Genomic DNA, 27,192 nt, shown 5'->3' with positions numbered 1-27,192 from the left:
GTGCTCGGCCTCCAGGAGGGCCCTCGCCCCTCGGCGGCACAGGGCGGCGGCTCACACCGGGCGCGTGCGTGCGCCCCGCAGGTGGAGGGGGAGAGCAACGTGCTGCAGGACGGCTCGCTCATCGACCTGTGCGGCGCCACGCTGCTGTGGCGCACGGCCGAGGGCCTCTTCCACACGCCGACGTCGCGCCACATCGAGGCGCTGCGCCAGGAGATCAACGCGGCGCGGCCGCAGTGCCCCGTGGGCCTCAACACGCTCGCCTTCCCGAGCCTGCGCCCGCGCGCCGCGTCCTCCGCCGCCGGGGCCGCCGCCGCCGGCGCCGCCGTGGTTGCGGCCGGCGCCGAGGAGAAGCAGCCGTGGGCGTACCTGCGCTGCGGCCACGTGCACGGCCACCACGACTGGGGCCACCGCACGGCGGGCGACGCCGACGCGCGCGAGTGCCCGATGTGCCGCACCGTGGGGCCCTACGTGGCGCTGTGGCTGGGCTGCGAGCCGGGCTTCTACCTGGACGCCGGCGCGCCCACGCACGCGCTCACGCCCTGCGGCCACGTGTGCTCCGAGAAGACGGCGCGCTACTGGGCGCAGATCCCGCTGCCGCACGGCACGCACGCCTTCCACACGGCGTGCCCGTTCTGCGCCACGCAGCTGTCGGGGGAGCCGGGCTACGTGCGGCTCATCTTCCAGGGGCCGGTCGATTGACCCGGCTGCAGACGCCACCCCAGCGCGTCGCCGGGGCCGGCGGTGGCAGCTGAACTTGCTGGATGAGTCGGACTAAGGGACCTCGCGCAGAGAGGCAAGAGGTGGATTTTAAATACACTGGACCAAGCCAAGGATGGGTACCAAAACCGAAGATTAGAGGCGCGCACACACGCCCAGACTTAACTATTCCGACGTGATCGCATTAGTTATGTGTTGTATTGGTTTTGAATCGAATGTTTTTAAGTTTAGTTTGAGAAGTCACCTGTTCATTTTAATTAAATTTGGCATTGATGGACAGTATTTGTGACTAAAGGGTGATCGGTGCATGCTTTCTAGCGCTACTTAACATCTTGGAACTAGCACATGCCCCTTTTCATATTGCAATTCCACCACTGGATGACTAAGGGTCGTAAGGATATCCCATCCCTGTAACCGCTTTGCCAGCAAGGAGGGGGAGGCCCAATCCCTGAGTTTAGACTGCGCAGGTGCCACGTTGGTTGTCTGATCAGAGAATGCTGGAGAGATATTTTTGTACAACATCCTTTGGTCTTCTGCAGCCTGGACACATGCATGGGAACCGCGGGTGTCATGTACCCAGGCGGCAGGGGTCAGGGGCGGTCAATGAGGGTTTTGCCAGTTGTGTAAATAAGGAGGTACTGGGACGTGTGGATAAAACAGCCCTCAGCTCAGATGTACAGTTATAAGCTGTCGTTTAAACTCAAGCATGCAAGTGCCCATCAAATGCTGCTCTCTTTCTTTGGTGGGTAATGTACTGTAGAATGATTTAAGGTCCGACGACTACTTAACTTTGATAGCATCTGAACTTTTAATCAATAACATCAGATAGGAAGACCATTTTCCTTCTGCTAGACCAAATAAAGACATCACTGCTTGCCGACAGCCTTCTCCCGTTGCCTGAGTCATTAAATATGCAACAAACCGCGGCATTTGAAACCCTGAAAATGTTGATCCCCCCCCCACTCAATCTTTATTACCCAGACAGGAAAGTTGTGAGGAGTCTATTCTTAGTCCCGTGGCCCAGAAACAATCTTAATTCACAAGTACCATGCCCTTGACTCCTCAGAGCTCATGTTTTATTAACCGCTCTGCAGAAACCAACTTGACACTTGTTACCAAATCGGAGCGCGTTTGAGTGTGCAAATTGAGAAAAGGTGAACCCAAAAAGAAACATCCAAGACATGGTCTGTTACCCTGCAGAGTTGTTTATTTTTTACATAAAGCACTTTGCATTCACGGGAGAATTTGAAACATTAAAGTACAGTATTATTACTTAATCAAGTTATGGTCGTGATCATGTGGTGAGGGGGTTAGGAGGAGACGCAATCCAAAAACAAACATCTCTTGCAGGTATGTACCTTGGCTGCGTGCCTCGGGCAATCCCTCACATTGAGCTGAAGTTTACATTACAAAAAGGCCCTTTTTAAAAATCGAATTTTACTATGTCAATGCGGGCGTCACTGGAGTGCAATGACAGTGCCCATCCATTAACGATGCCACAAATTGCATGGGACAGCGTGCGCCAAAAGCAGCCTGGGCACAACATTGTTCACAGTCAGGCTGCCGGGATTGCACCTCCTCGCATTGATTTGCAAACGAAAGGGCTGCGAGAACTCCACCCTGGGGGACACCAACTTGTGGGCAGAGCCACTGGGCCCAGCTCTGTCCACCTATGCACCCACCCAACACCACAACCCAAACAACCAACACCACCTTGCAGTTCACGCACGCAGAGCCTCGCTGCATCTTCGTGCCCGCGACGTTTCGCGGACGTCGCTGCGCTGCCACCGCCACTCGGCTGCGCTACTGCTGCTGCTTCCAGTGGTGCTGGTCCTGGCGAGACAGCTCCAGCAGCACGGCCTCCAGCTGCTCCCCGTCCTTGGCAAAGCGCTCCGTGAAGGAGTGAACCAGGCCCGCAGCACTGCCCTCGTACTCCGTCACGACCACCTCCTCGTCTGCACGTGCCACAGACAAAGATCCTCGCCTTTAGATTCTCAAAGAATGGTCGGGCCTGGAGCTGTTAGCAACCTATTAAAGCCAGGAAAAACACGAGGGGCTTCTTGTGGCCAGCACCACGCTCGATCACATTCATCTCCACAGTGCTTATGTTTAGACACTGCACCAGGTACTCATTCAAGTCCAAGTTGACCTAGGAGAGGCCCAGGACCAGTTCACTTTGCCCAATTCTAGCAATGAGCAGGATTAACACACGATATGGACATACAATGAGCTCTCAGCCTTCGAAACTGTTGGGGCAAAAGCTGTTGGCAAGTCCCCGTTAACTATCGCAAGCATAGCACACACACACACAAAGGGTTGTGGTCAAAACCACCCGCGACCACTCCCCCCCCCCACACCCACTGCTGACGCTTTGATGCAGCCCCAAGCAAAACGCTGAAACGCCCACGGGACAATCGCGTTGCTTGAATGTGCGGACACGTGATCTACACCGAGACGATGCGCAGCTCGTTAAGCCTGAAGGCCTCACGGGCTCGGGAAAAAAGACGCTGCCCATGGTCTCGGCTGTCAACGTCGAGGAACCGTTAAATTGCAGCCGCAAATGTTCCCACGGAGTTGCTCGATCAGGAGAACTTACAGCGTCATAATGTTACGTCTGAAAAATCACTGGAAGCGAATTAAAGCCGAAGGTCACATGGACACGGGTCGGGCGGAGGGAGAGGCTTCACGCACGACCTGCACTTTATAGCTTTGCCATTTGAGCCGCGGCGTTCTCTCGGCCTGGTGAATTGCACCCACGGTTCGACAAGCAACTCAGTTTATTCGGTGGTGACACAAAATAATTCCAACACCGGTTATTAAAACTGCTCTCGTGCGTCTGTCAATCAACAGAATGCAACTTCACTTGCCTGCAGCCTATCCCGACGATCAATGATTTGTAAAAACACCGTAGGCTCGTTTACAGGCTTTTACAGATACACGGCACATCCCCAGTGGCTTTCCCCCCGTTCATAGAGAACATCGCTCAGAATCTGAGCGGCGAAGCCACCCTGTGCCACAGCAGCGGAGGGCGAGGGTGAAATGGGAGATGTGAGTTATCAGCACTGGAGATGAGATGTGCTGCCGGCAATGGGGAAGGGTTTTTTGTTCTGTTTATTTATTTATTTGGAAGAGGGAGTGGGGGGGGCAGGGAAAAAAATCCGATACACATGATGTAATTTATAGTGGAAACCAGAGTTTGGAAGAGGTCATATTACCAATTTTTCATTAGCCGGTACCGATGATTTATCTTTGCCGACACGGGCAAATGTGGCGGGCGGGCGCCATAGGCGTCGAGCCGGTCCACGTCTGCATGTACGCGCGCGTCCACACGCGAGCGTCCAAGCATACCGCACAGACAGGCGCGCACCTAACCCCTGGCCGGGATGAAAGGGTGGTGCGGGGGGGAAGCGTGAGAACGCGGTGTAATTAACAGAATCTCAGATTTCCACGCCATCCGTCAATGCCACGGCAAATTCCGCTCGGCGTTCTGGATATTCCCAACGTCGTCACGGAACACCGTCATTTCACGCAGACAACGCTCAGCCTCACGAACGCCGCAAAAAAAAGACGACGGGACATGCGCACGCAGGTGACCGGCGGTAACGGGGCAGCACTTCATCCACCCATGATACGCATCGCCCGTCCGCTTGCCCGCTCTGGCCGGTGGCCAACATCAATTAACCGACGCACCAACGCGTTCAAGCAAGGGACATCGCATTGTAGCGAGGGATCACAGGGGATCAACGGAGGGGGGGGGGGAAGCATCCAAATTCAATTTCCTGCTCTCATCCGAGAAGGGCTTATTCCCCCATCGCTCGGCAGCAACGGCCGACCCTGCCCGACCCCGCGGAGGCCCACCCCGCCCACCCCACTTACACCGTCGGCCCCCCCGCTTGACAGAGCACAACGGCGAACCTCGCACAGACGCGGCCCGTCAACAACGAGCCGTCGGCCGGGCCATCAACCCAGCCACCCGCGATCCACCCCGAGACGGCGGCAGCGGCCCGTTTCCCTGCGTCGCCTCCACGGTTTCAAAACATCCCCACGGAGGGAGGGGGGCGTGGGGGATGATCGCCACGGTCTCCGCCTCACCCCCCCCCCCCACCACTCGCTCTGCTCCCCGCTCCCCTCCCCCAGACTCAGCCAGGCCAAGGCGGGGAGGCGGAAGCAAGCGGATGCGCTGGCGACTTGGTGTAATCAAACCCGAGCGCCCCAGAGACTGCTTCGCCCCCCCCCCCCGCCCCCCACCTAAATCCCACCTCCCCAACGTCCAGCGAGAGTTGCGGCGGTGGTTGCTGGCACGCAACGTGGCGGCCATCGTGGCGCTCCGTGCCCCGCCACAGCGAGCGCTCTGGGGCTTCGGCGCTGCGCTGGAGGCGAGGGGTGGTGGTGGTGGGTGTCGCGTAGATTCCCGCGAAGCGCTCTAGAAATTCGGTTTGGCCCGCGAGGTTGGCGAGAGATGGCAGCACAGCAAGTCTGTGCGGACCACCGTCCACACCCGCGCTTGGTGGCTGGGGGGGATGGGGGGGGGCGGAGTGGCGCCGCGGGCTGTCGTTCGCTGTGATCCGGTGGCGTCAAAACTGCAAACATGAATGCAGCAGCTCCCGAGTGAGTCACTACTCAACCGGGGAGAGATCAACAGCGCGCGCTTGTCACTGCTCAGATGAAGGGGAGTTCTTTCTTTACAAACCAGTTCACAAAATAACAAAAATAAAGCTCTCTTTTAAAGTTTAGATGGAAACTTCAAAAAGGGGGTAAAATTTCCCACCACTACACAATGTACTGTTGGGTAAATAAAATGTCAAGCCAAGTTCATCAAATTGAGGAAGTATGAGAGGATGGGGCAAGCTATTGTGCTCAATTAACAATAGGTTAAAAATACCCAATAATTTACTTGTTGCAGAGGAAATTCCTCTTTTTTTTAATGGTGCTTCACCTGTGAACAACGATACCCTAAGTCCATGACCGTGGTCCCATCGTCGCTTGCTCGGCAAACCTCGAGACTCGAGACGCATCAAGGCATGGAGGCGTCCGTGTGCGCGTGCACAGTTCACCGTTGCAGGCGGCAGCGTCAAACCGCGCCGAAACGCTCGCGGTCGCCGAAAAACTGGGCGGCTTCATTAAATTAAAAGCCCACACAAGCAGGCCGGAGCCGATTGCACTCTGCGCGCCTGTTGGCGAGCTCTCAGCTGCCACGTCCGCCTCCTAAATGAGGTTAGCGAAAGCACTCCGCTGGACAAAACGGGCCACGGGTAATCGCGGAGGGCTCCTCCTCTGTTCCACCCACGGTCGCAGCGCCGGCGGCTCGCCACAGCAACAGAGACGGTGTACACGGAGCAGTCACGTGACCTCCCTCGCCGAGAGAGAGGGAGGGCCTAGGACCACCGTCAGGTAATAAAACACACAACACCACTCACATGACTATCTTCCCCTTTCACGTCACCATTTACACCCCCGTCTATGCATCACCGCGCTTACATCCGCACTTGGGCATCGCCGCTCAACATCTGCAGGTCGACCACCCGCCCCTCAGCACTCATCTCCGCTCGACCGCCAGACCTCCGTACGATTCTCATTCAAAATCGCCTCGTTGGCTGCTGTACGCTGAAGCACGAACGAACCCAGCCCAATGCACCCCCCCCCGAAAAGGTTTTTTTTACCCCCCCCCCCTGAAACAAACTCAAGTGTCGACGTGCAACACCCCACAGCGAACCCCACAGCGAGCGCAGGAAGAGGTGAGCGCACTCAGAGGGCTCGTGGGGGTGGGACGGGGCCTCGCGGTAGCCCGTTCCGTGCTTGCGGTGGAGGTTCAAGGGTCAAATCTCGGGGCCGCCCTGAATATCAGTACTGATGCATCAACCGGCATAAAAAACCACACCAGATGGCAGTGGGGCCCATTCGAAAATCGCCTGCAAGTTAAATTGCTTGTGATTATACAGAGCAGGTATCGCCCCTCCCCCTCCCATCCCCCCCATCTCTTGAAAGACCACAGAAGCTTGGGAAATTGTTCGTAGTGCAGGTTGTGCCTGGCTACCTTCCGGCTTTGCATTTGGCTTCCCGCGGCTCCGGTCGAAAAATGTTGCACACATTGTGAAGCCGCCGTGAGATGCAACGTGCACGAATGACTCCGCTACGTAAACCAACGCGGCCCTGCCGTGCCGCGTGGCCCCGCCGGGTGCCACCCCTCGCGCCGCCACGGCAGAGCGTGTGCTCACCGTCGTTAGAACAACGTTTAATCCGAGCCCCGAGCCCTTCTTCACCGCCTTCGTGCCATCGCCCCACGAGCCTCCTCGCGCCCCCGCCCCGGGGAGGAGGATTAAGACCGACGAGCGCTCGCGGGGTTTGGGAGCGCTCGCCGTCGTAATCCCGCGACGGCCTCGCAGCAGCTACAGACTCGCACCCCCCCCCCCACCCCCTCCTCACCCCCTCCCAGAATTTAAAAAATTGATGACCCCCCCTCCTTCCCCCGCTGAGCTGGCGAGTTGGAGGGCTCACGTGGAGGGAACAGCCGGGGGCACGTGTCACTAACCGGCGGGGGGGGGGGTGGCTTCGGCGCTTTGTCCTGCCGTCAGCTGGCGGCCGCTGGGATTCGCGCCGCTCGCTCGTGGCAGCTGCGAGGGCCACGCGCGCGGTAATTGCCGTGGCGTGGAAATTAGGCCATTTGTGAGCGCGAGAGGCGGCGGCGGGCATGTGGGGGGGGGGGGGGTAGAGAATCCCTCGGTCGTCCAAAGCCGGGGGTCAAATCCAGAACGCGACGGCGCGCCAGCCGCCGGTCTAGCTATGCGTGAGGAAGTGGACGGGGGTGGGGAGGGGGGGGGGACGTAGCGATCCGTCTCAGAAAAATTATTAAATCGCCGCTGCCAACGCCAGCGATGTCACCGTCACCGAGCTCGTGATGATGTTCGTAACAACATGGACGACGCAGAGGAGCAGTGGGGTCTGGGTAATTTCCTCGATTGTAACTTCTCTCAAATCGCCGCTGCCGTACAATCGGTGCCGAGGACAAAGCCACTTAATCAGACGCAAAGCCCGGCGCTGCGCCCGGCATCCAGAAAATGGCAATTCAGGCCAACGGGACGGAGACGCCGCCAAAACGGCACATTGCCGCGTGCTCGCATCCTGTGGCCACAGTCCAAGTGATGGATGATTCACCGATTCATGAATTGAAAGAGATCGCTCTGCTCAATGATGGATGCATCCTATCGTCGGCAAGCATCAAATTACTTTTGATGCTCTCGAGCGGTGTGGTGGAAGCACTTGATTAGCCACGTAAATATTCAGTTGCAAGATAACCCATGCGAGCTTCAGTTGAACACTTCCCAAAACCACTTTTGATGTTGGCCGCATAACGCACTTAACGATTATCTTCATTCACGTAATCTGCCTGCTCTCAACAAAAACCTACCCAATCGACAATGTCGCAAATGCTATGTTCGCAGAAATTTCGGGGTAAACGGGGCGCATAAAAATCTGTACAAACGGAGAGACGTCTTGTTGTGCAAAAGCGAGGCGAACATCCCGGCACAAAGGGACGGTTCCTCGTACGGAATGGGAACATTTCAACCATTGCCTGGGACACCGCACGGGGGTCGGAGTCGCCGCAGGTCCGCGAGGAGGGAGGTGGCTCGCAGGTAGCGCTGGGCCCGCGGTTGTTGGGGGAAGCCCGGGGGGGGGGGGGGGGGAAGCCCAGGGGGGGGGGGGGGGTACGATCCCTCAGCCAACACAGCCCCCCCCACGGAAACCCCCAGCGTTCTGCGGTCACGGCGTGTGACGAGCGAGCCGCACAGCAGGATCCTGGTCCCACGCTGCCGAGCAGTGTGAAGGAGTGTGAAGGAGTGTGAAGGAGTGTGAAGGAGTGTGAAGGAGTGTGAAGGGTGCCGCGCCATTTCTCCTTGCTCGCCCCCCCCCCCCCACCAATCCCAGCTTGCTGGACCTGTGCAGCCCCCCTAACCGGCCCCCCGCCAGGCCACTGCCCCCGCTCGCCATCCCCCCCCCCCACCCAGAAATCCAACATTGGGCGCCGGCAAGCGAGCGACAGGACGTCACGAAGCACGAGCACCATCGGCCGTAACGAAGACCGAGAGCCCTCTTTGACGGAAGGCCGGGGGAAGATTAAGATGCGCGCGGTGCGTTTACGACGCGGCATTATTTGCCATGCCGTCCCACGTGCGGACCTCCATCATCCACGGCGAGGGGGCCCCGGAGGTTTACGGCGGCGGAGGCGCCGTCCGTTACAATTACACGGCGGGCGCTGCAGCCATAACGGAGGCACCAAACGCGTCACGCTGAGCGCAAGCGGCAGAGGGGGGGGGGGGGGCGGAGGAGGAGGGGGGTCAGCGCGGGGGTGGGGAGGGAGGGAGGTTTGACGGAACCAACCCACGTGGTACCCCAGTTCTATCGATTTACTGGTTTTTTTTCGGTTTGTTCCAGCCGTTGTGACTGGTCCAAAAACCGATCGTTCCAAATTTCATTCGTGGCCTCTACCCACCACCTCACTAGAACAACAGACCACGGGCAAGGCACAAATCACCAATTCCCCAGCGAACGGAACACATGGGGCCGCCAGGTGACACCGCATCCACCATCCTCGTCAACCAGGCAACATCTGCAGCTGCTCGTTTACTGGGCTGTGCCCCCTCCCCCCCTCCCGGGACATCCGCTGGGCCCAGAGTTCAGGAGGCAGACTCGCACGAGCGATTCGTTTCGGTCGAAATGCGCAGCGAGGATTAGTTTGTACAGTGCAGCCTGCACTGGCAAGCCCGGCATTCTGTTTCCCCGATGCCCGCGCTTCACTCCGAGCAGTGGCCACACCCGGCATTGTTCCCCTGATGAAACAAACGTCGTCTTCTCCACCAATTTTTACAGCCATCGTCCCATCGGTGTCGTGTCAAATAGGCACTGGCAGTGCCACCCATCGTGTTGGAGAACGGCTCACAGAAGCGGACTTCACAGAGCTACGTCCAAGCTCGTTACACGTGAACTCTAGTTCACACAATGAAGGGGGGGGGGGGTGGGGGGGGTGCAGCAATTCCCACCGGCCCTGCTACAGATTAATGTTCATCCGATGACTGTCAAATCAATAGGTTTTCATTCTCGGAGGTCTAGCTAAATTAAGTGCAACACAAAATGTAAAGCGAAGGGTTTTCTTTTGCAGTCATTGGCGATTGGTCTGCGACCATCGACTCGCTCCAAAAAGGGCTCTCGGTTCGATCACAGGGCAGCTGCCTGGATTATAAGCCAGGCTCCGAGCGGGTGCCAGCCACCCCCGAGGCAGGCGCACGTCTTTGCGCAATCAAGGGGCAAACGTGCGCACGACCCACTTCTGACAGACGGAGCGACGGCTCGATCAAAGGACTGCCTTGTCGGCTCCTTAATTCGGTTTGCCAATGTCCTGTGTCTGCACACCACCATCATTATCAGCCACCAGCAGTGTTGACATCGTTTTGATGTTGTGGACCCATTGAAAATCAGGCAACGGCTTTGCACGTGTCCATACTAACCAGCACAAACCCGTTCACCTTCACAAGAGTTCTTTTTTGTCTCGTTTTCGCAATCTTGTCGGTACTGTTTCTCATTGTCGTTCTGTCGCGTTTGCAGTTTTGTTTTGCCCCATTCGCCCAACAGCAACATCTGCACGTAGTTAGTGTACGATCAACGTACCTCGACGTGAGCGTGGGAATGGATTCTCCCCGACGAACCGCTGCAAAGTTTTACTCCCCATGTAGCAGTCGTCAATCTCAACCCGACTACCGACCCACCGATCTTCAGAATAAAGAAACACAAATCGGCGGAGATGTGGCAATGACATCATTGCCACGAGGCGATAGCGCAACGCGAGCACCCGTGTGCCTTCTTGCGACGGCAGTCCGGTGGGCGCCGTTTCTCCACCACTCCCCTCCCTCAGCCTTTGATATGAATCTGCCATTAAGACACTGGATAAAAGCAGGTCACCCTACGCGCCATCATTTTTTCCCGTGCTGCGAACGCGACAACTCGACGATGAAAGGGGCTCCCGGCAATTAAGCTTCTGTAGTTGCCGACGTTCATGGCGTGAAAATTTCGAAGAAAAAAGCTTTTTTTTTCATCTTTGCAGTTGGATTAATGAATGCGAGAGCGTTAGATTTTGCCTGCACAAATTGTTCTCGAACGAACGAGAAAACGCATTTTTAAAAATCGCGTTAAAGATTACGCTCAATTAACATAACGCACGCACGTGACGGGAGGCTCGCACTCGACAAGCGAGACTCGTCCGTGACGGAGACCGTGAATCAGGGGGGGGGGGTTAATGAGCAGGAGCTGCTACTAAGCAGGAGTTGCTGCTCCTGCTTAGTAAAACCAGAACTTTGGTGGCTATGCGAGGCTGATGCACACGAGTGCCAAAAGGCAAAACTCCGGCCAACAAACAAACGAACGGACATCGACGGCTTGGGTCGGAACCGGCCTTCAGCTGCTGCTCACGGAGAGATCCTCGACGCCGTTGGATTTCTCGGAATCGAAACCCTCGCCCCTCGCACCGCGGGAGGTGGCAAGCGTCGGCCGGCGCAGCCGTTTGAACTCTCCCGCCGCTGCATGCGGCAGCCAAGACTGTGTTTCTTGGGGGACTTGACACGGAAAGCCGCGCCCGATGGCTGCTGTGAGCAGTAGCAACGAGTCCGCCGAAAGAAATCCTAAAGACTTGGTAAACACGGCGGTGGTACACGTGCAACCGGATCACCGTCCGATGTAGCAAGCCCGTCGTTAAAACACCGCTGGACGAAGGACGAGTCTCTCCCCCCCCGTTATGGGGGTTGTTTGACCATACTTCACCACGCTGGTCAGTATGGGTTGGTAAAGTAGAGGGCAGGGTGGGGGGGGGGGGGTGGGATTTTCACTCGCCACTTATCTTAGGTGCGACTGGGAAACGAAACAAAATTCGGTTCGCAGGTTTATAGCTCCACGCACCCCACGTATCACACAAACGACAAAGAAATCGTGAACGTCCCATTGGCAGCGTGCGTGGCGTTACGTTTCTACGACACGACTACAAGGAGAATAATAGCGGCGACTTCCCGTTTGTGGTGTCGGGAGACGGGACCGCCGGTCGCCATCACTTATTAAATGCCATGTCAGAGCGCCGATTGAACTTTGCCGGGAGCCGCGAGCCGTGGCAGGTTGCCGCGCGCGTGCGTCAGTCTGGCCTTTCTGACGCCAAGCGAGGTGGCAGCGCAGTCCATCACCACTGCCAGAGCCACCGGTGGTGAAATGAAAACCCCCCGGTTTGGCACGAGGGTCCGCGGCACTTCTCGACCTTCGAGTTATTGCGTTTTATCGATCCGCCCGCGAATTTGCGCAAATATAAAAAAAAACTTCCGGGGGGTTTTTTAGCGACGCAGCCGCGCGCCGCGCCCTCCACGATCTCGCGCCGCGCCCTCTCGCTCATCAGCGCTACACCCCCTCTCCAATTGGCTCCTCTCCTCGTTATTTTGCCACGGGGCATCCGATGTTAATGATTACTGTTGTTTCCCAGGGGTTGTGGGAGGAGCACGCTACTGCACCCATCTGCCACGATAATCACACGTGACACTCTACGAGTAAAATGTTTTGCTGTCCGGAACGCGGGCGGGGGCGTCCCCTGTACCCCCACAGCGTCGAGCTGGGCTCCAGCATCGCGCTGACGTCGTCACGCCCCCCCCCCACCCACCACCTACCCCCCTCCGCCACCACCACTATCCCCCCCCTAACTACCCCCCCCCCACCATCCCCCCGCCCACCTTTGATGTGGATCCAGCGCAAATACGTGGTGCAGTGCTCACTATAACTTAAATAATATAAAACCCTTTTGTCAAGTCGATTCATTGGATGAGTCTCCTCCATGCCGTGTCGGTCAAGAGAGTTGTTTGCCCCATATTTCACCACATTGGTCACCGTGGGTGGGGCCAGGACCAGTTCAGATATCACGCGCCACCCATGTTGGCCACGGCCAGGAACCCAACTCGGGTCGCCGGATTTCCGAGTACAGTGCACCAAAAACTACACCACCACGCCGCTCGCATCGGTCACGGGTAACTGTACGCCGGAAGCACGAGGTTCTGAGGGTCAAGCACCCTGGGATGGGCTCAGGGTAAAACAGCTGTTAACAACAGCCATTAGCGCACCCTAGCATGCCCACAAGTCTCAAATGAGTGCCCCCCCCCTCCCATGCACACCCCCCAGAACAAACGATCGCGCGGGTATATTGCACACTCTACCCAAACACTGTACTCCCCCCCACCCCCCACCCCCCCTTTGGCGACCGTCCGAGTGGCATGCGGCGACTCACCCGACCCAGGCTTTTGAAAGGTTGTCGTTCAATTTCACCTCCAGCAAAACTGCAGCCTCGCGATTTGTGCGCGACGTAATGGGAGATGGCACAGGTGCGGCAAAGGGGTTTCACCACAGTGCGGCGCGCGGTGTGGCGGCCACGCGAGCCATCGTGCCGTGCCACCTGCTCACCTTTCAGCGCCGTGTTCACCTGCACGAACATCTTGCGCGGCTCCTTGCGCAGCATCACGGTGTGGCGCAGCGCGAGGAATCGCAGCTCCGTGTCATCGTTCACGGCCGACAGCGCCGCGTACAGCGCCCGCCCGGCGTCCACGTCCGCCGTCGACTTGTACACCTGCGGGAGGAGCGGGGGTGTGGCAGGGTCGCCGGGGGAGGGAGGAGGGGTTCAAGTTCACGGGGTCACGCTGTTGTGCGAAGACGGGGCGAAGGGCGGGTTTGACGGGCGACAACACTGGGTCGAGCAGGACGGCTCAGGGCAGCTACACCGACATTCGGAGAGCGTTCTTATTTTGCCGTGCCGTGCCACGCCGTGGTCCGCGTGCCGTGGCAGCACCTGCAGCTTGAGCAGGAAGTCGTGTATGGCGGTACGCCCCACGGTGGGGATCTTGGCGCGGTCGAGCGAGATGCGCGCATCGGGGCGCCCGTCTGCGCCCACCGTGTGCTCCACGTTGACGAGGCCGCCGCCCGCCTGCAGCAGCACCCGCAGGATCACGAAGCGCGCCTGCATGTGAGCCTGCAGCAGCACGGACACAGGGGGCAGAGAGGACATGGAACACGAGAGATTTAACCAAAACAGAAACATGGGTACGTGGGTGAAACAAAGCATGGGCAACAGGAACACAGGGGCACGAGTATACAAATGAGATGGGACATGGAGCTTGGGGGCATGGGGCCCAGGAACCACAGAAACACATTGGACGCAGTAACACGGAGACACAGGGGGACATGGGGATCGAGAGATGCCCAGGCACGGAGATGCGGAGGCATGGAGACAGCAAAACCGGGGGCAAAGAAACCGGGGCAGTGGTGGAGAGAGGAGCAGGAGAGGCGGTGCGCACCAGCCCCGTACTCACGCCACCCCCGTGAGCAGGGCAGAGTCAAGTATCTACACGAACGTGTGTATTCCCTGCGGGTGGGGCACGTGCGGGGGGAGAGGGGGGGGGGAAAGACACGCGGTTGGCGCCCGGGCACCTGTCTCCAGGTGTCCGTCTCCGGCGTGTAGAACTCCAGCGCCAGCACGCCGGCGCGCACCATGGACAGCCAGTTGACGTAGGTCACGTCCTGCGCCGCGTTGCCCTCGTGCCCAAAGATCCTGCGCGCGGGGGACCACGGGGAGCGCCGCATCGTCACGGACACACGTGCCACGTCGTCACGGATACACGCGACACGTCGTCACGGATACACGCGACACACGGACGCGCTACGAAACAAAGAGGCCCGCAAAGATTCCTGGTGTAACCGAATGGGGGGGGGGGGGGGGGGGGCAATTTGGGATTAGCGCGCACATATTGAGGCCGGGACGACACACGAGCGGTGGGTGTGGTTGCTGTCCGGAACGCCACGCAGCCGGTACCCATTTGAGGGGAGGGCTCGGACAAGATTCAGATACCATGTGCCACTGCTGCTCGTCTTGGCCGAGAGGTCCACCTCGTTTACTGGAATCCGAGTTCGGTCACGTTTTTGTTTTACTAAAAGGCAAAATACCACGTGCCAATAACACCGAATGTTTACGTTGCAGACACATGTGCAAAACAACAATCTGTTAGAACCTTTATACAACTTAAGCGGCATGTGGTTCTAACAAAAAAAACGCCCGGCAGCCCGTTGTGTTTGTTTAACAAGTTTTGCTGAACCGTCCAACTCTCTACCTCACCCACACAAAATGTAGAATCGCTCTCGAAAACACCCGACATTGAAATAATTATCATCATCATCATCGCCTCGCGTGGCACACGGCAACAACGACAAACGCGGAATTTAAATGGAGGGCAGACGGGCGGGGAGACATGCGGAAACCCCGCGCTCGGCCTGTCAGGTGCGGCCAGCCGTGGTCAGATGCCCCGCAATTAAAGCTACAACAATACAACCAACTTGGCGCAATCGCAGCATGCGCGGCGCTCTCAAATTAGGCGACCGTGCGTGAAAAGAACACGATGTATTTTCAAAACGAGCTTCAACGCGGCAGGGTCTCGCAGGAATAAAACAACGAAGTTCCGAAAGAAAAAAAAATATCGAAAAAATCATGTCCACATTCGTCTGCGCGAGAAGCGACGGCGGGCAGGTACCTCAGGCAGGCGCGCGGCTTTCCCACGCGCGGGAGCGCGCTTATTGAATGGAAAGCAACGATAACAAAAAGCAAATCGACTCGGCGATTTGTTTTAATGATGTTCACAATGGAGGCGGACGCGCGAGCGAGCCACGGCGCCGCACGCGCCTCTCGCTCTCTCCCGAGCCGCTCCCCTTAACGGCCCCGCTGGGCTCCGTCACAGAGCTGCTCGCTTACTCCATTACTCGCGATTTGGGGGATCATTCAGCATTTGTTTAGAGCGCCGCGCCGAGCGAGCTGCACACGCGGACTGCGCGCTTCACCACACGGCTGTCAAGGAAAAAAATCCCCGGCGGTGAGATTTTATATATTCTCTCTCTCTCTCTCAAACCCTTTACCCTGGAATTGGCCGCTCACTCGATTTGCTGTGCACGTCTGCGGCGATTTTCAAATTGGCCGATTATTGTTGTTGGTGGCAGCGATGGGGGGGGGGGCAGCGAACTGACAGCGCGCGGCCAAATCGTAACCGTTCATCGCCGTGTGGAGTGCGTGCCAAGAGAGAGCACGAGAGAGAGCCAACGAGCAGCCAAAGTCATTGTGGGTGTGGCTCCCACGAGGCATAATCTTCAATCCCAAGGCCGGCATCGGTGCAAATTATACGAGCACAGCACAGACTACAGCACACGATAGCAGCCAACAGTGAAAGAGACCGCATCCCGCGAGATACCGTTAAACGCTTTTTAGAACTCTAGACATGAAGCAAAGCGTCAGATTTGAAAAAGCATTATACAGCGTCGCAACGACCACACTGTGCCGCCAATTACAGTTGATGGAAATTCAACGTTCCCATGGCACAGGCCAGTTTACTACAGTTGCTTTAGCAACGTGGAACTCAGTTTAATGAATCCCCCCACCCCCCGCAATGAATGATGAAGCAGTAGAAACCCCCTAAATGGGATCCGAACTCGCAATATCAGATCGCGAGAGCGGCAGTCCCCACCACCACTTGACGTTCGCTACGTCGCACGATTTCATCACAACAGGGACCCTTCCCCGCCGCACTCCGTACACAATAGCGGGCGGCCGTAACGCAGCCACCCCACGCATTGGCATTCAATGAACAGAATCGATGCGTAAACAAATAAACATAACTCATTTTTCCGCGGCATAGCCGCAGGCACATCGATCGACGGCCGCACGCATTACAACGTCGGGTACGGCGAACGCGCGCACCCACAATTTAAACAAAGCGCTCGAGTACCAGGGCACGGTGGCACGTGCCAGGGAGCCGGCTCGTCAAGAGCCAGGGGTGGTGGAGCACGAACCCTCCAACCCCACCGGCGGGCCTGCGACACGGCCATGCGGTGCCAGTGGAGTGGCGAGCTCCATAAACCCGTCCGTACGGACTTTGACGTGTCGCCTATTCAAGTGCAGGTTCGCACTGGGCAATCTGGCTTCATCCTACATGCAAAACGCTCGAAATGGGCAAACGTCTCAGTGTAAGACGGGGCGGGGAGGGGTGGCGGCTCAGAACTGGTTCGGATATCACGTGCCACTGCTTTGGCAACCAAGTGCTGTGGAGGAGTCGACGAATGTTAAGTTTGAACATTTTAAAGATGAAAAAAAATGTTTCCTTCATTACAAAAAATACAGAACCAGCCAACCGGATTCTACGACCGAATTCAATTGTGCGGCACCACAGATGCGCAGCGCTCATTCACACACAGACGAGGGGGGTGGCGGGGGGACGTTTTTCCGGACGGTTGGGTGGAGGAGCAGCGACGGCACGCGTCCCCCACCCCCCCCCCAAACAGCACCATGACGGTGCTGCAGCGGGGGTCACGCGGGGTCGACAGGCAGCTGAAGGCTCCGGTGGAGAGCGCTCGTTAAGCCGGCCCCGTGGAAATCCGCAGCGGCGCACGGTCCTCTGCCTGCCCGCTGGGCCGGCAGGAGGCTCGAACTCTCGCACGACAAGTTGCCGGTTTGCGCCAAGCCCACGGTGTATGGCCAAACCCATATGACCGACAATGGGGGGGGGGGGGGGAAGGCTCCATATCTAGCAGTGAACTGAAATATAACATGAATGCCATGCGATAGCCCTCACATTCCCACGATTCTGTAATTGACCACATATATACCATCAATCATATTCTGGAAGATTAATGGTCAAATAATATTATGTAACGCGGCTATCCTTTGGAGACTGCTAAGTGGCATTTGACTGGAAACCGAATGCCTTCTTTGGCTTCCACGGGCGGTCGCTCCTCTGCTTCTGCTCCTAATGTCTGGAATTCACTTCCTCTTGAAGTTCGTGTGGGTGACGTCTGCAGCTGCCCTTGTCCAGGTAAACACTTAAGGGTCTTAAGTGGGCACATGGCTAACGAGATTGTTGCGTTTCCCGTGAAGAATATATAAATGCAAATTGTATTGTAAATTTTAAAAATATATTTTAGAAATTATCCAAACAATTTACAATGATGGAACAGACACTCAGGATTGCACGAAGTCACTAAACACACCAGAAATGGAGCCGGGCACGAAGACATGCTTTCGTCAAAGATAATTAGGAATGGAATTTCAAGACTGTGCAAATTGGACTATTACAAAAGCAATGCACACAAAAATCTGAAAAATACAAACCATTTCAGAAAATGGAGACAATTATAACAATGGAAACGAGATGCAAGACGTGGCAGCACCGATTGAGAAAGGAGGGCTGTAAAGTTGCGCTCGAAACATGAGCAAAGCCAAAGTCACAACAACGCAGGTTCTCTAAAAACAAACCGAGATGCGTGTTGGGAGGTACACGGAAAACGTACTGCGGTGCGTCAACCTCAGGCCCCAGCGCTCTTGGCCAAATTAACTTGACAATGAAAAGCCAACGCTCCCGTGTGCCTAAAGGAGGGTTTTCAATCTCTGCCTATTACTGATATGATGTGGAAACACGGACCGCACAGTACCTAGAGAAAACACCCACGCGTAGGGGGTGATAACACCATTACACAGAGTGCTCCGTTCGTAAACCCACTTGCTGTACTGCCACCTAACAGCCCAGCAGGTTGGGGAGTTGCCTCCGAAACCCTGGATTACGTTCATCACCGCGACGCCCGTTACCGCGGTAAGGCCATAGAGCGCCGCTGCCTCGGCGTAAATCACAGATTTGAAAAACGACTCGCAGCTGAATAATGAAAACGTAATATAGCTATGGCTCCCAAGGACCACCCAGAGAAAATGGATAACCCAATGAATGTCTCGGGCCCTTGATGGAAATATGACAATGGATTGACAAGAAAAAGCTTCAGGAATTACTTTATTACATTTGTTCCAACGGCAGTAATTTTTTGTGCCGAAGGCGGCGGGCGGCACTCGACCAACGTTCACGCCCATCGCAGGAACAGCCCTCGGGCGACGCACGGCGAGAAACCCCGACGGGGTTGCGCTTAAGGCCTGGGGCGCTTCGAGGGATTTCCACGGCCGTGGCCACAATAGTGTGGGGAGGGGGCAGCCACGCGGGGCATGGTGCCGTGGTATGCAATGACAAATTAGATCATAAATTAGTCGGGCTATTACAAAAACAGAAATCAGGACTCCATAATACTTGTATCTTCTTAACTTTAGAACGTCTAATTATGCAGTTCTTAATATAAAAAAATGAAACGGTGAACCCGACACACCACAAACCGTAGTTTCTAGACGTTTGCTTTTAACGTGCGCATAGCATGTACATTTACGCCAAGCGGGTATTTCACAGGAGACCAATTTCAGGGGATGGATTACTTGGGGATTAAAGCGGCAATTACAAGAGCCTTCAAACCCCCCCCCCCCTATCCACTTAATAGGAACACATTCGAGTGATGATGGCAAATTAAATACAAAACAAACTAATACACCACCAGCGTTAACAACTCCTGCATTAAACTGCCAAACGGCTCGCGCACATTTCTAAACAGAGCGGTTTTAATTCATAACATTGTCAAATAAATTATTCATATTATGCTTTTCGGATTAAGTGAAAATTTGGAAGATGGAACCCATGATGTGTCATCACCGACACCGTCCATTGAACCGGCAGTCCAGATCCAGCCGGCTCATTGCCCAGGCAAAGGCCCGTTAAGAATTGGCCACAACCCAACACACCGATCGACGCCCTACAAATCCGTCAAGGAAACCACAAGCTGCACACCCCTCTCATGGATGCGGCCAATGGAGACTCACCATCGCCATGCAATCGTTATCTCGGCGACCATTGTAACGGGACGAGCGCTCACGCCAGGTGACGCTCCACGCGAGCGCCGGAGTGTCGTCAGCGTCGCGTGCCATGCGCCGGATTGTCAGCGTCGCGTGCCATGCGCCGGAGTGTCAGCGTCGCGTGCCATGCGCCGGATTGTCAGCGTCGCGTGCCATGCGCCGGATTGTCAGCGTCGCGTGCCATGCGCCGGAGTGTCAGCGTCGCGTGCCATGCGCCGGATTGTCAGCGTCGCGTGCCATGCGCCGGATTGTCAGCGTCGCGTGCCATGCGGCGGAGTGAGCAGCGCAACCCAGGCCCCGGAACGGCCCGGAGTGCGCTGCACACGGCTTTCTGCCGCCTGCACAACCCCATCGAGACAGTCCTCCTAATTGAATAGCAAATTGCTATCGAGTTGATATTTCATAACGATCACATTTTTCTCAACGTCTCTCTCTCCCCTCCCCTCCACATATTCGCCGTAAAAATACAAGCTCCCAGAAGTGACGGCCACAAGGCGAGAGCTGGTGATGCGCTAGAGGGCTAATTAAATGGAGGAGACGCGGCGGCGAGGGGATAACGCTGATTAGCTCAAGATTAGTTTGGATAATTTACATAGCCAAGATGTTTGTTTACGCTGTGCACCGATTGATGGCAATCCAGGGGGCGTACGACCATCCTGGAGAACAACGGAGGTCGGCTGAATGGACCTTGGGGGTGGAGAGCGAGAGGTCGGTGGGTGAGAGGGAGATGGGTGTGTGGGGGGGGGGGCTGGAGGAGGGTGGCCATCACTCAAGGAGGGGACGCCACGGCGTGCGGTTTTATGTCCGAGTGGGAAAGATATTTTGGCTTTTGCCAGCATGTTTTTGAGCACGTCTCTTAACCGTGTGCCTGTTCGCTAATCTGGGACAAAGCAATGGTCTCTAAACAAACTCACTGCAGGTGTTGTGTATAAATATATAAAAAAAATAACTCGGCTACGGCAAATTATAACAAAAAGATTTACCGACGTTGAGTATAATTAATGCCATGCTGTATGCTCACGTGCAAGGCTGCCTCTACCCATAATGCCCCGTTTGAGATGGGCATGCGGTCACCTACACGCTGCATCACAGGTCACATGGTTACCCTGAAGCCACATGCAACAAATACCTCGGTTGGCTGTCAAGGCTCTGCACAATAAGCTGTGAAAATGAAAACCCACATTTTGTCAGCATTAAACAAGATTGTTCTTACAGGTTTTGTTATATTAATTGTCGATGACCTGGATTGTTAATAATACATTTTAAAAACAGGGACATTACAGCGATTACTCTACTATTTAGCTAGGAAAAATATGCACAGCTGCCAATCGCGAGGTCATCATCATCCATTTTGGGGTTGGTAAAATGAGCAACAAGTCATAGCGAAGCTGCCCCCCATCCATCGTTTAAGCCAAGATCTGACACCCCTAGATATTTATCCGTTTGGTCTCTTGAAGGATGTTTGGCTCCTTGAAAATGGTGCTCGCAAAAGGGTACCATTGACACCGATGCATCCTTTGACCAGGATGGAAAGATGGGCCTGGTTCTACGTTGGCACGCACGCACGTAGAAAAGCACCAAGAATGTTGAAAAACGGTCAAACATTCACGACGTTCCCATGATTGAATGTATAAAAGTTGTGTTGGTGGGCGAAATAAAATCGAGACGTAACTTTTCGGGACACCTCGTAATTCTCACTGCCGAATTCGGAGCGGCGAGTTGCAGGCGGGCCCCAGCGCACTGCTCGTTTAAGCAACTCCCCGCCACCTCTGGCCTAATTGGCACCCCAGGTCATAGCGCAATGGTCCTGTGCCTGAGAGGTTAACGGGCTGCAGAGGTCGGGGGCGCCCAGTGGTTGGTCGCCGCCACGCGGCCGCGGCGAATGCGCTCCTCCGCCATGATAAATACCTGGCGAAGCTGCCTATCAGAAAAATTGGATTTGGTGGGCCCGTAGGACCCAGTAACGGCTGTGTTGGTGGGCGTGATGTAACCGTGCACCTTTCGTGCCGAGGTCACGGATAGGGTTGGAGCTGCCAATTGTCCGCAGCGCGAATTGTTCAGAGTGGCAGTGTCTCCCACAACAGTAACAGGCAAAAAAAAAAAGAATCGAGGCGAAATGTATTGGTTTACACGCTCCCGCCGCTGTTATTAAAGTCGCGCCCGCCTTCCCTGCATGCTTTGCCTAAGCCATCCCCTACGGCCACCACCGTGACTTCAACAGGGTATCTGCAATGGGGCAATTTATTTACTTTCGACTCAGCCGAGCGCTGTGAGCACGCTCCATCAGATGTACCCTGGCTCGCACGAGGCTCCCCGAGGGATGTGCAGCCTAACGGGGCTATGGTGGGGTAGTGCACACCGTAACGATTTCTCAACGTTAAAAAAAATCTAACAAATAATACAAGGTGCACACTTGTGCAACTCGGGTCCTCAGCAAGTTTGCTGCGCACTCTCTCCACTTTAGCGAACGAGGTCAGAGTGGGCGACCATCAGGGGCTGGGCGACGGCCATGCATGGGGTTTCTCCAGGTGGCCGAGCTGGTTCGGTGGGGCAAGCGCAGGGCATGGGTGCTACTGGACGGAGCAGGCGGGCTCCGCGTTTAATTTTCCTTTAGAGTGTGGTGAACTTTCTCATTACAAACGAGCCGTTCAGTTTTTGGAATTTGCAATTAGGGTTGGGGGCACTGGAAAACCGTCGTCTACTCTTGTGGACGGTCACATGGGCGCCTTGAACGCTCACTTGACAGCAGATGCTCGCGTTCATGCTCACAGTACACTCGAGGCAGCAGCGGTAACTAAACTGTCGGCCGAGTGCACAGTGGTTCATCGGCGGGGACGCCACCCAACGTGGAGCCAGCGACGTTTCAAATCAATCAACCATTCAAGCGGGCAATGCTTCTCCGATGTCCACTGCGCTCAGGCAAGACACCACGGCTCGTACTGGTGGCCCAGTTGCCAACGCACTCGGAGGGCTCCCATCACGGGCGCTTACGACGAATGAGTGGTGCAGCCACCGTGAACCATTTCACCCCTTCACTTATTCATATTTATTCATTACGTGGCCCAGTCGGGCAGAAAACTTTAATTAAACATTCTAAACAGCAGCTGCAGCAGCGAGCGCGAGGAAAGCCATACGCGACGGATCAGTGAGGTTTTGCCCCTTTTTTTGTTCCCACCCACGGACGACTCTTCCTTTTGTGCTCACCAGCCGTGGAATTGCGGTGCTGATGAGGCACAGCGAAGGCTGCCACTGAATCACAGCGCATAATTAAAAAACCCAATTCGGGCTTCAAAACTTAACAGCACTATTTATGAGCATCATTTAATGCCTGGGCCCAGGCAACCATTCATAAGAGTTATGATCATTGCCAGGCCAAAGCGGCCAATAAGCAACGCTTAAATCATGGGCCCACCACGTGAAGGCAGCTGTAACGGAGACGGTGGTGCGGGAAGATGGCAGGCGGACGCGACGTGGAGGGGAGGACAAGGAAAACAGAAACGCTCACAAACTTGCGTTCTAACAATCGCTTGCATTGCAAGAGGGGAAGCAGGTTCAGGGGTTCCCATCCGCGCCACGTCCGCTCGCGATCCCACGTCCCTCCCGTTCCCCCCGCGCCCCCCCCAAGGGCCCGCCCGCGACCGCGCCGCCTCGAGAAACGCACAGACAGCCGCCGCCTCTCAAAAAAGGTCCCTCTTCAACCAACGCCCTCTCGCTGAGACCCCAGCAAATGCCCACGCCTCGGTCTCATCTCCCACATCTTCCCACGGTCATCGTCAGAGCGACGCCACCCGGCGCTCGCCCGTCCCCCCGGCTCCCCGCCCTGCGGAGCGTCCTGCGCCGCGCTCGCGCCGTTGGCTCGGCGTTATCGGGCGATTTACGAGCGCGGGAGCCGGCTCACGGCGACTTTATCTCACCCCCACGGCTGCCGGGGAAAGCCAATTACCAATGCTCGCTGGACCGTGGCGAGATGGCCCGGTGTTAAAAAAAAAGTGGAGGGGAGAAAAAAATGGAACAGAAAACTAAAGGACAGAGCTGCGTAAGCAGTTTGTCCCACCATGGCGTGGCAGGGGATTCCGACAAAGTCCTTAGCATAAATCCACTTAAACTGTCCCATCGTGCTGGGGATTGCAAAAAATAAATTTTAAAATAAATAAAATATAAAACACGAGTTTTCGATCTAGCACGGGGCTCCGGAAGGTGAGGCTGCCCACTGGCTGAAGATACATTCTCTGCCACGCACAGGGTTTGGTGCATTCTTGAATAATGCCACGCTCACCGTTTTTCTGCTCGCCCGTTAATAAAGTTTTTATCTCCTTGGCTGCAGGGTATTTGTTCAGGCTCCCACCTCGTCAGTTATTCGTGTGTGTGAACTGAAAAAGGTGCCCGACAGTTAATACATACGAACATCGCTCCAGTTCTCCGTGCGTGCGCGACTCACCGCAGCACGCCGAGGTCGAGGCTCAGATAGAGGCCCACGCACTCGGCTCGGCACTCCTCGTACGTGGACGCGATGGACGAGAACTTGCCATCCCACGTCTCCTTAGACTTGTACCAGCTCTTGATCTGTACACAGGGTTCAAGTGGGGGTTAGGGTGAATGTTAAGTGGAGTGGTCAAGTTTGGGAATGGGGTTGTGGTTGACCGTGGGCATTCCAGTCGCGCCGTGATTAATTCCGCCAACGATTTTTGATCAACTATCACGACTTGGGGGATGAAATTAGATTCCTAAAAAATTTATAATAGGTCTCCTTTCTGCCATGTCTTCGGTAATGTTTGTCGATTATTCCCGCCTTGGAGTACCGACGCGTGTTCCCACCAATAGCCCAATGGGCCCCACAGTACGTGGAAAAGAATAACTTCAACAGTAAACCAAACACTTCGCAAAGCAGCATTAGCAAATAATGCGGCGTAACACGCACCACGTGCCGAGAGTGCAAGCGTCGCCCGTGCGCGAGAAAACATGGGCAACGGCACTTCAGATGCACGATGCAATGGAATTATTGCACATCACTAAACACGTGGGCATGCTTAAAATTACCCACAGCGCTAAGGATAACTACCACCACCCCCCTAGAACCTGCTACCACTTGGGAGTCACCGTTAATGAAATCGTTATGTCGGAACGAACGGTGCCATTTCCATAATTATTTTAAAAGACTTCCTTGAGAGGTGGGGGGACATTTGTGCCAATTATCCTCCATCACCCACTAAGTGCAACATCCATAATCTTTAGTTTGTGTTGCAGTTGCAGACTTAAAAAAATTAAAATAAACTCGTTGGCCGCAAATGGCGGAGCCGTAAGTTGGAATTCGTTCATAAACGTTGGGCGAAATTTAATTGAGCGGCGAGAGCCTCCTCTCTGAGCCCTCATAACCGCTGGTCACCCGACCAGAACTTATTAAAATTGCTCAATTAATAATTCAGCGGGCATCCGCGACGACGCAGGGACTTGCGAGCGGGCCCCCGAAAAATGGAGACGTAGCGATTATGGGGGGGGGGGGTATAAAAACCAAAGTACGGCAACGTAACAAAACAACGGAGACGACAACATCAAGATAAATAAATAAAAGCGCAAACAAAGCGGGGCGAAGGATGCAAGAGTGGCGTGAACGCCGCTGCCTCCGAGACGGACACCGTGTGTAATTTGCGATTGCATTCACTATCTGCTCTTTAAAAGAGCCTCAGAGGTCCAATTTGGCGGCAGCGGCGGCACATCATCCCAACCCGGCACAAACGAAAAATCAAAGCTGCGAGCGCCCCGGCAACGATTACAGGATGTCCGGGGGGCTCAGGGGAGCGAGCGGCCGCGGTTCAAACGAGACGAGGGGGGGGGGCATCGTTGAGGATTTACTTTTCTGAAATCAACGCCAGCGCCGCCGCACACGAGCCTGACCGGTCAAGTCAACGCAAAACCACTTTGGCAGGCCCCCCCCCCACCCCCCACCCCCACCCCCACCCCCCCCCCACCATGCCACCAACCCTCGCCACTCGCTTGTAACAACGGTGGTGCTCGTCGACAGCGAGCCTGGGGCGGCTCTGGCACGAGGGCGGTCCGGGAGACTGGGCACGCTTGATAAGGTTGGGGGAGGGCATTCACCACTCATTCCCCCCATCCTCCCCCATCTGCGAGTTCGATCGGCAAGCTTTGGGGTTACGATTGCACTCAATTATTGATTATGCGTCTTATCGTTAATGGTTGAGTTGGTACCGTTTCTCAGTCTCGTTTGTAAAGTTGCGTTCAATTCGGCATCCCAAACGCTGCAATGGTATGCAATTTGCATATGATTAGCATATGTTGTATGAACATTTATTTTCTACAAGCACGATTTAATGCATTAATTGTAAGAATACATTTTAAATAATCAAAATATGGATTTATTACACGCAAATGCGGAACGTGAGCAAGTAAAAACCAGAGCAGCGGACAAAGTCAGCTCATAAGAGATGAAATACAAACACAGCGATGTCAGAGCAGAGATGGAATTTTTACGTCGTAGAACTTAAATGTTTGGACAGGCGAGCGGCGATTTAAAAAGGAAGACGCACCTCGGCCATGTCCCAGGCTGCCTGACGAGCTGGGAGGAGAGTTGTCACAGCATTGGGTGACACCACTCCCACAACGCTTCAACACGGTAATGCGCTGACGTTTTTGAAGTGCTACGCTTGGGGTGACCAAAACGTGCCCCCCCCTACCCCCCCACACTAATCTTCTAACTCACGTCAGCCAGCCTAGACGCTTATCTACAAAAGCCATCTGCGCTTTTGGAATGCATCCTTCTTTCGAAGTCGAGCCGAAGCTCACGAGGAGGGACATCACACCGCTGGTCCCCTCGAACAGTCAAAGTTTACATTGCCCCCCCCCCCCGTGTAAATAAAGTGGGCACAATTACGCTGCTCCGGGACCAAAGACACAGCCACCGCAATTGCTACGGGGTTTTATGGCAAGTGTAATAAATGGGGGAATGTCCAAGCGTGGCGGTAATTGGACCGGTAATGGCTGGAATATGTTGCGATATACTTAAACCCTAGCCTACGTAAAAAGGCAATGGGCGTCACGTGTGAACCGCAGTCAATTGTTATTGATAGAAATTACTGCGCCGGGTACTCCGTCACGACTGCAGGCCGAGGCACGTAAACAACAAATATAAATGGTGGCGGTGGGCTCGCCGGGTCGGGAGACTTGTAAAAACGGCCGCGTCCGCAGCTCCGAGCCACCCAGACCCTGCATTGAACCTGGTGGCCACCAGCGGCGGTTAATCTACGCACCTATATGTGGCAAGCCGATGGTCTCGGCCCCAACACCAACAACTGCGCATTGCAAGTTCCGCATCGCGAGAGCTGCCACGGTGGAACGGGGAGCGCACCAGACTCGCAAACCAGAGGTCGACCGTTTCGATTCCACCTCCCGGCGTGGTGGCGCAGTTTATCAAATCACCTCCCCCACCTCCATCCACTTGATGGCATTTATTCCACTAAGTGGACAAGAGGCTTTAGCAGGAACTCTTTAACAAATGTCTGCAGCTGTCCTCCGACACAAGGTGGTACACTCATCACTAAAAGTTCCCATTGGCAGTGTCCTCACCGTTTCGCACGACGTAGAAAGCGCTCCAGAAAAAAAAAAAACGGCCGAGAAAAAAACCACACAAACATAAATAAGTTCGA

At 55.4% G+C, this 27,192-nt stretch overlaps 2 protein-coding genes across 6 annotated transcripts in view; one reads left to right on the top strand and one right to left on the bottom strand.

Annotated features, from left to right (window-relative positions):
• LOC144720101 (E3 ubiquitin-protein ligase pellino homolog 2-like) overlaps window positions 1-1,599 on the top strand; it is a 69,720-nt gene extending 68,121 nt beyond the window's left edge. For all 5 annotated transcript variants that reach the window (XM_078596584.1, XM_078596586.1, XM_078596585.1 and 2 more), the window contains one exon: window positions 82-1,599. In XM_078596584.1, coding sequence (XP_078452710.1) covers window positions 82-699 — 618 coding nt within the window. In that variant the 3' untranslated portion in view covers window positions 700-1,599. The remainder of the gene's footprint in view (window positions 1-81) is intronic.
• Window positions 1,600-1,906: 307 nt separating this feature from the next.
• Window positions 1,907-27,192, bottom strand: part of DPP3 (dipeptidyl peptidase 3) — a 68,273-nt gene continuing 42,987 nt past the window's right edge. Inside the window, exons 14-18 of the mRNA XM_078596582.1 lie at window positions 23,970-24,094; window positions 14,209-14,329; window positions 13,571-13,750; window positions 13,189-13,351; window positions 1,907-2,672 (exon numbers count right to left, since the gene is read on the bottom strand). Of these exons, the coding sequence (XP_078452708.1) occupies window positions 2,521-2,672; window positions 13,189-13,351; window positions 13,571-13,750; window positions 14,209-14,329; window positions 23,970-24,094 (741 nt within the window). The 3' untranslated portion in view covers window positions 1,907-2,520. The remainder of the gene's footprint in view (window positions 2,673-13,188; window positions 13,352-13,570; window positions 13,751-14,208; window positions 14,330-23,969; window positions 24,095-27,192) is intronic.

This window comes from Lampetra planeri, chromosome 7 (assembly GCF_965212315.1).
Source record: "Lampetra planeri chromosome 7, kcLamPlan1.2.h2, whole genome shotgun sequence".
In the NCBI taxonomy this organism is placed as follows: Eukaryota; Metazoa; Chordata; class Hyperoartia; order Petromyzontiformes; family Petromyzontidae; genus Lampetra; species Lampetra planeri.
This window is presented reverse-complemented; position numbering and strand designations above follow the sequence as displayed.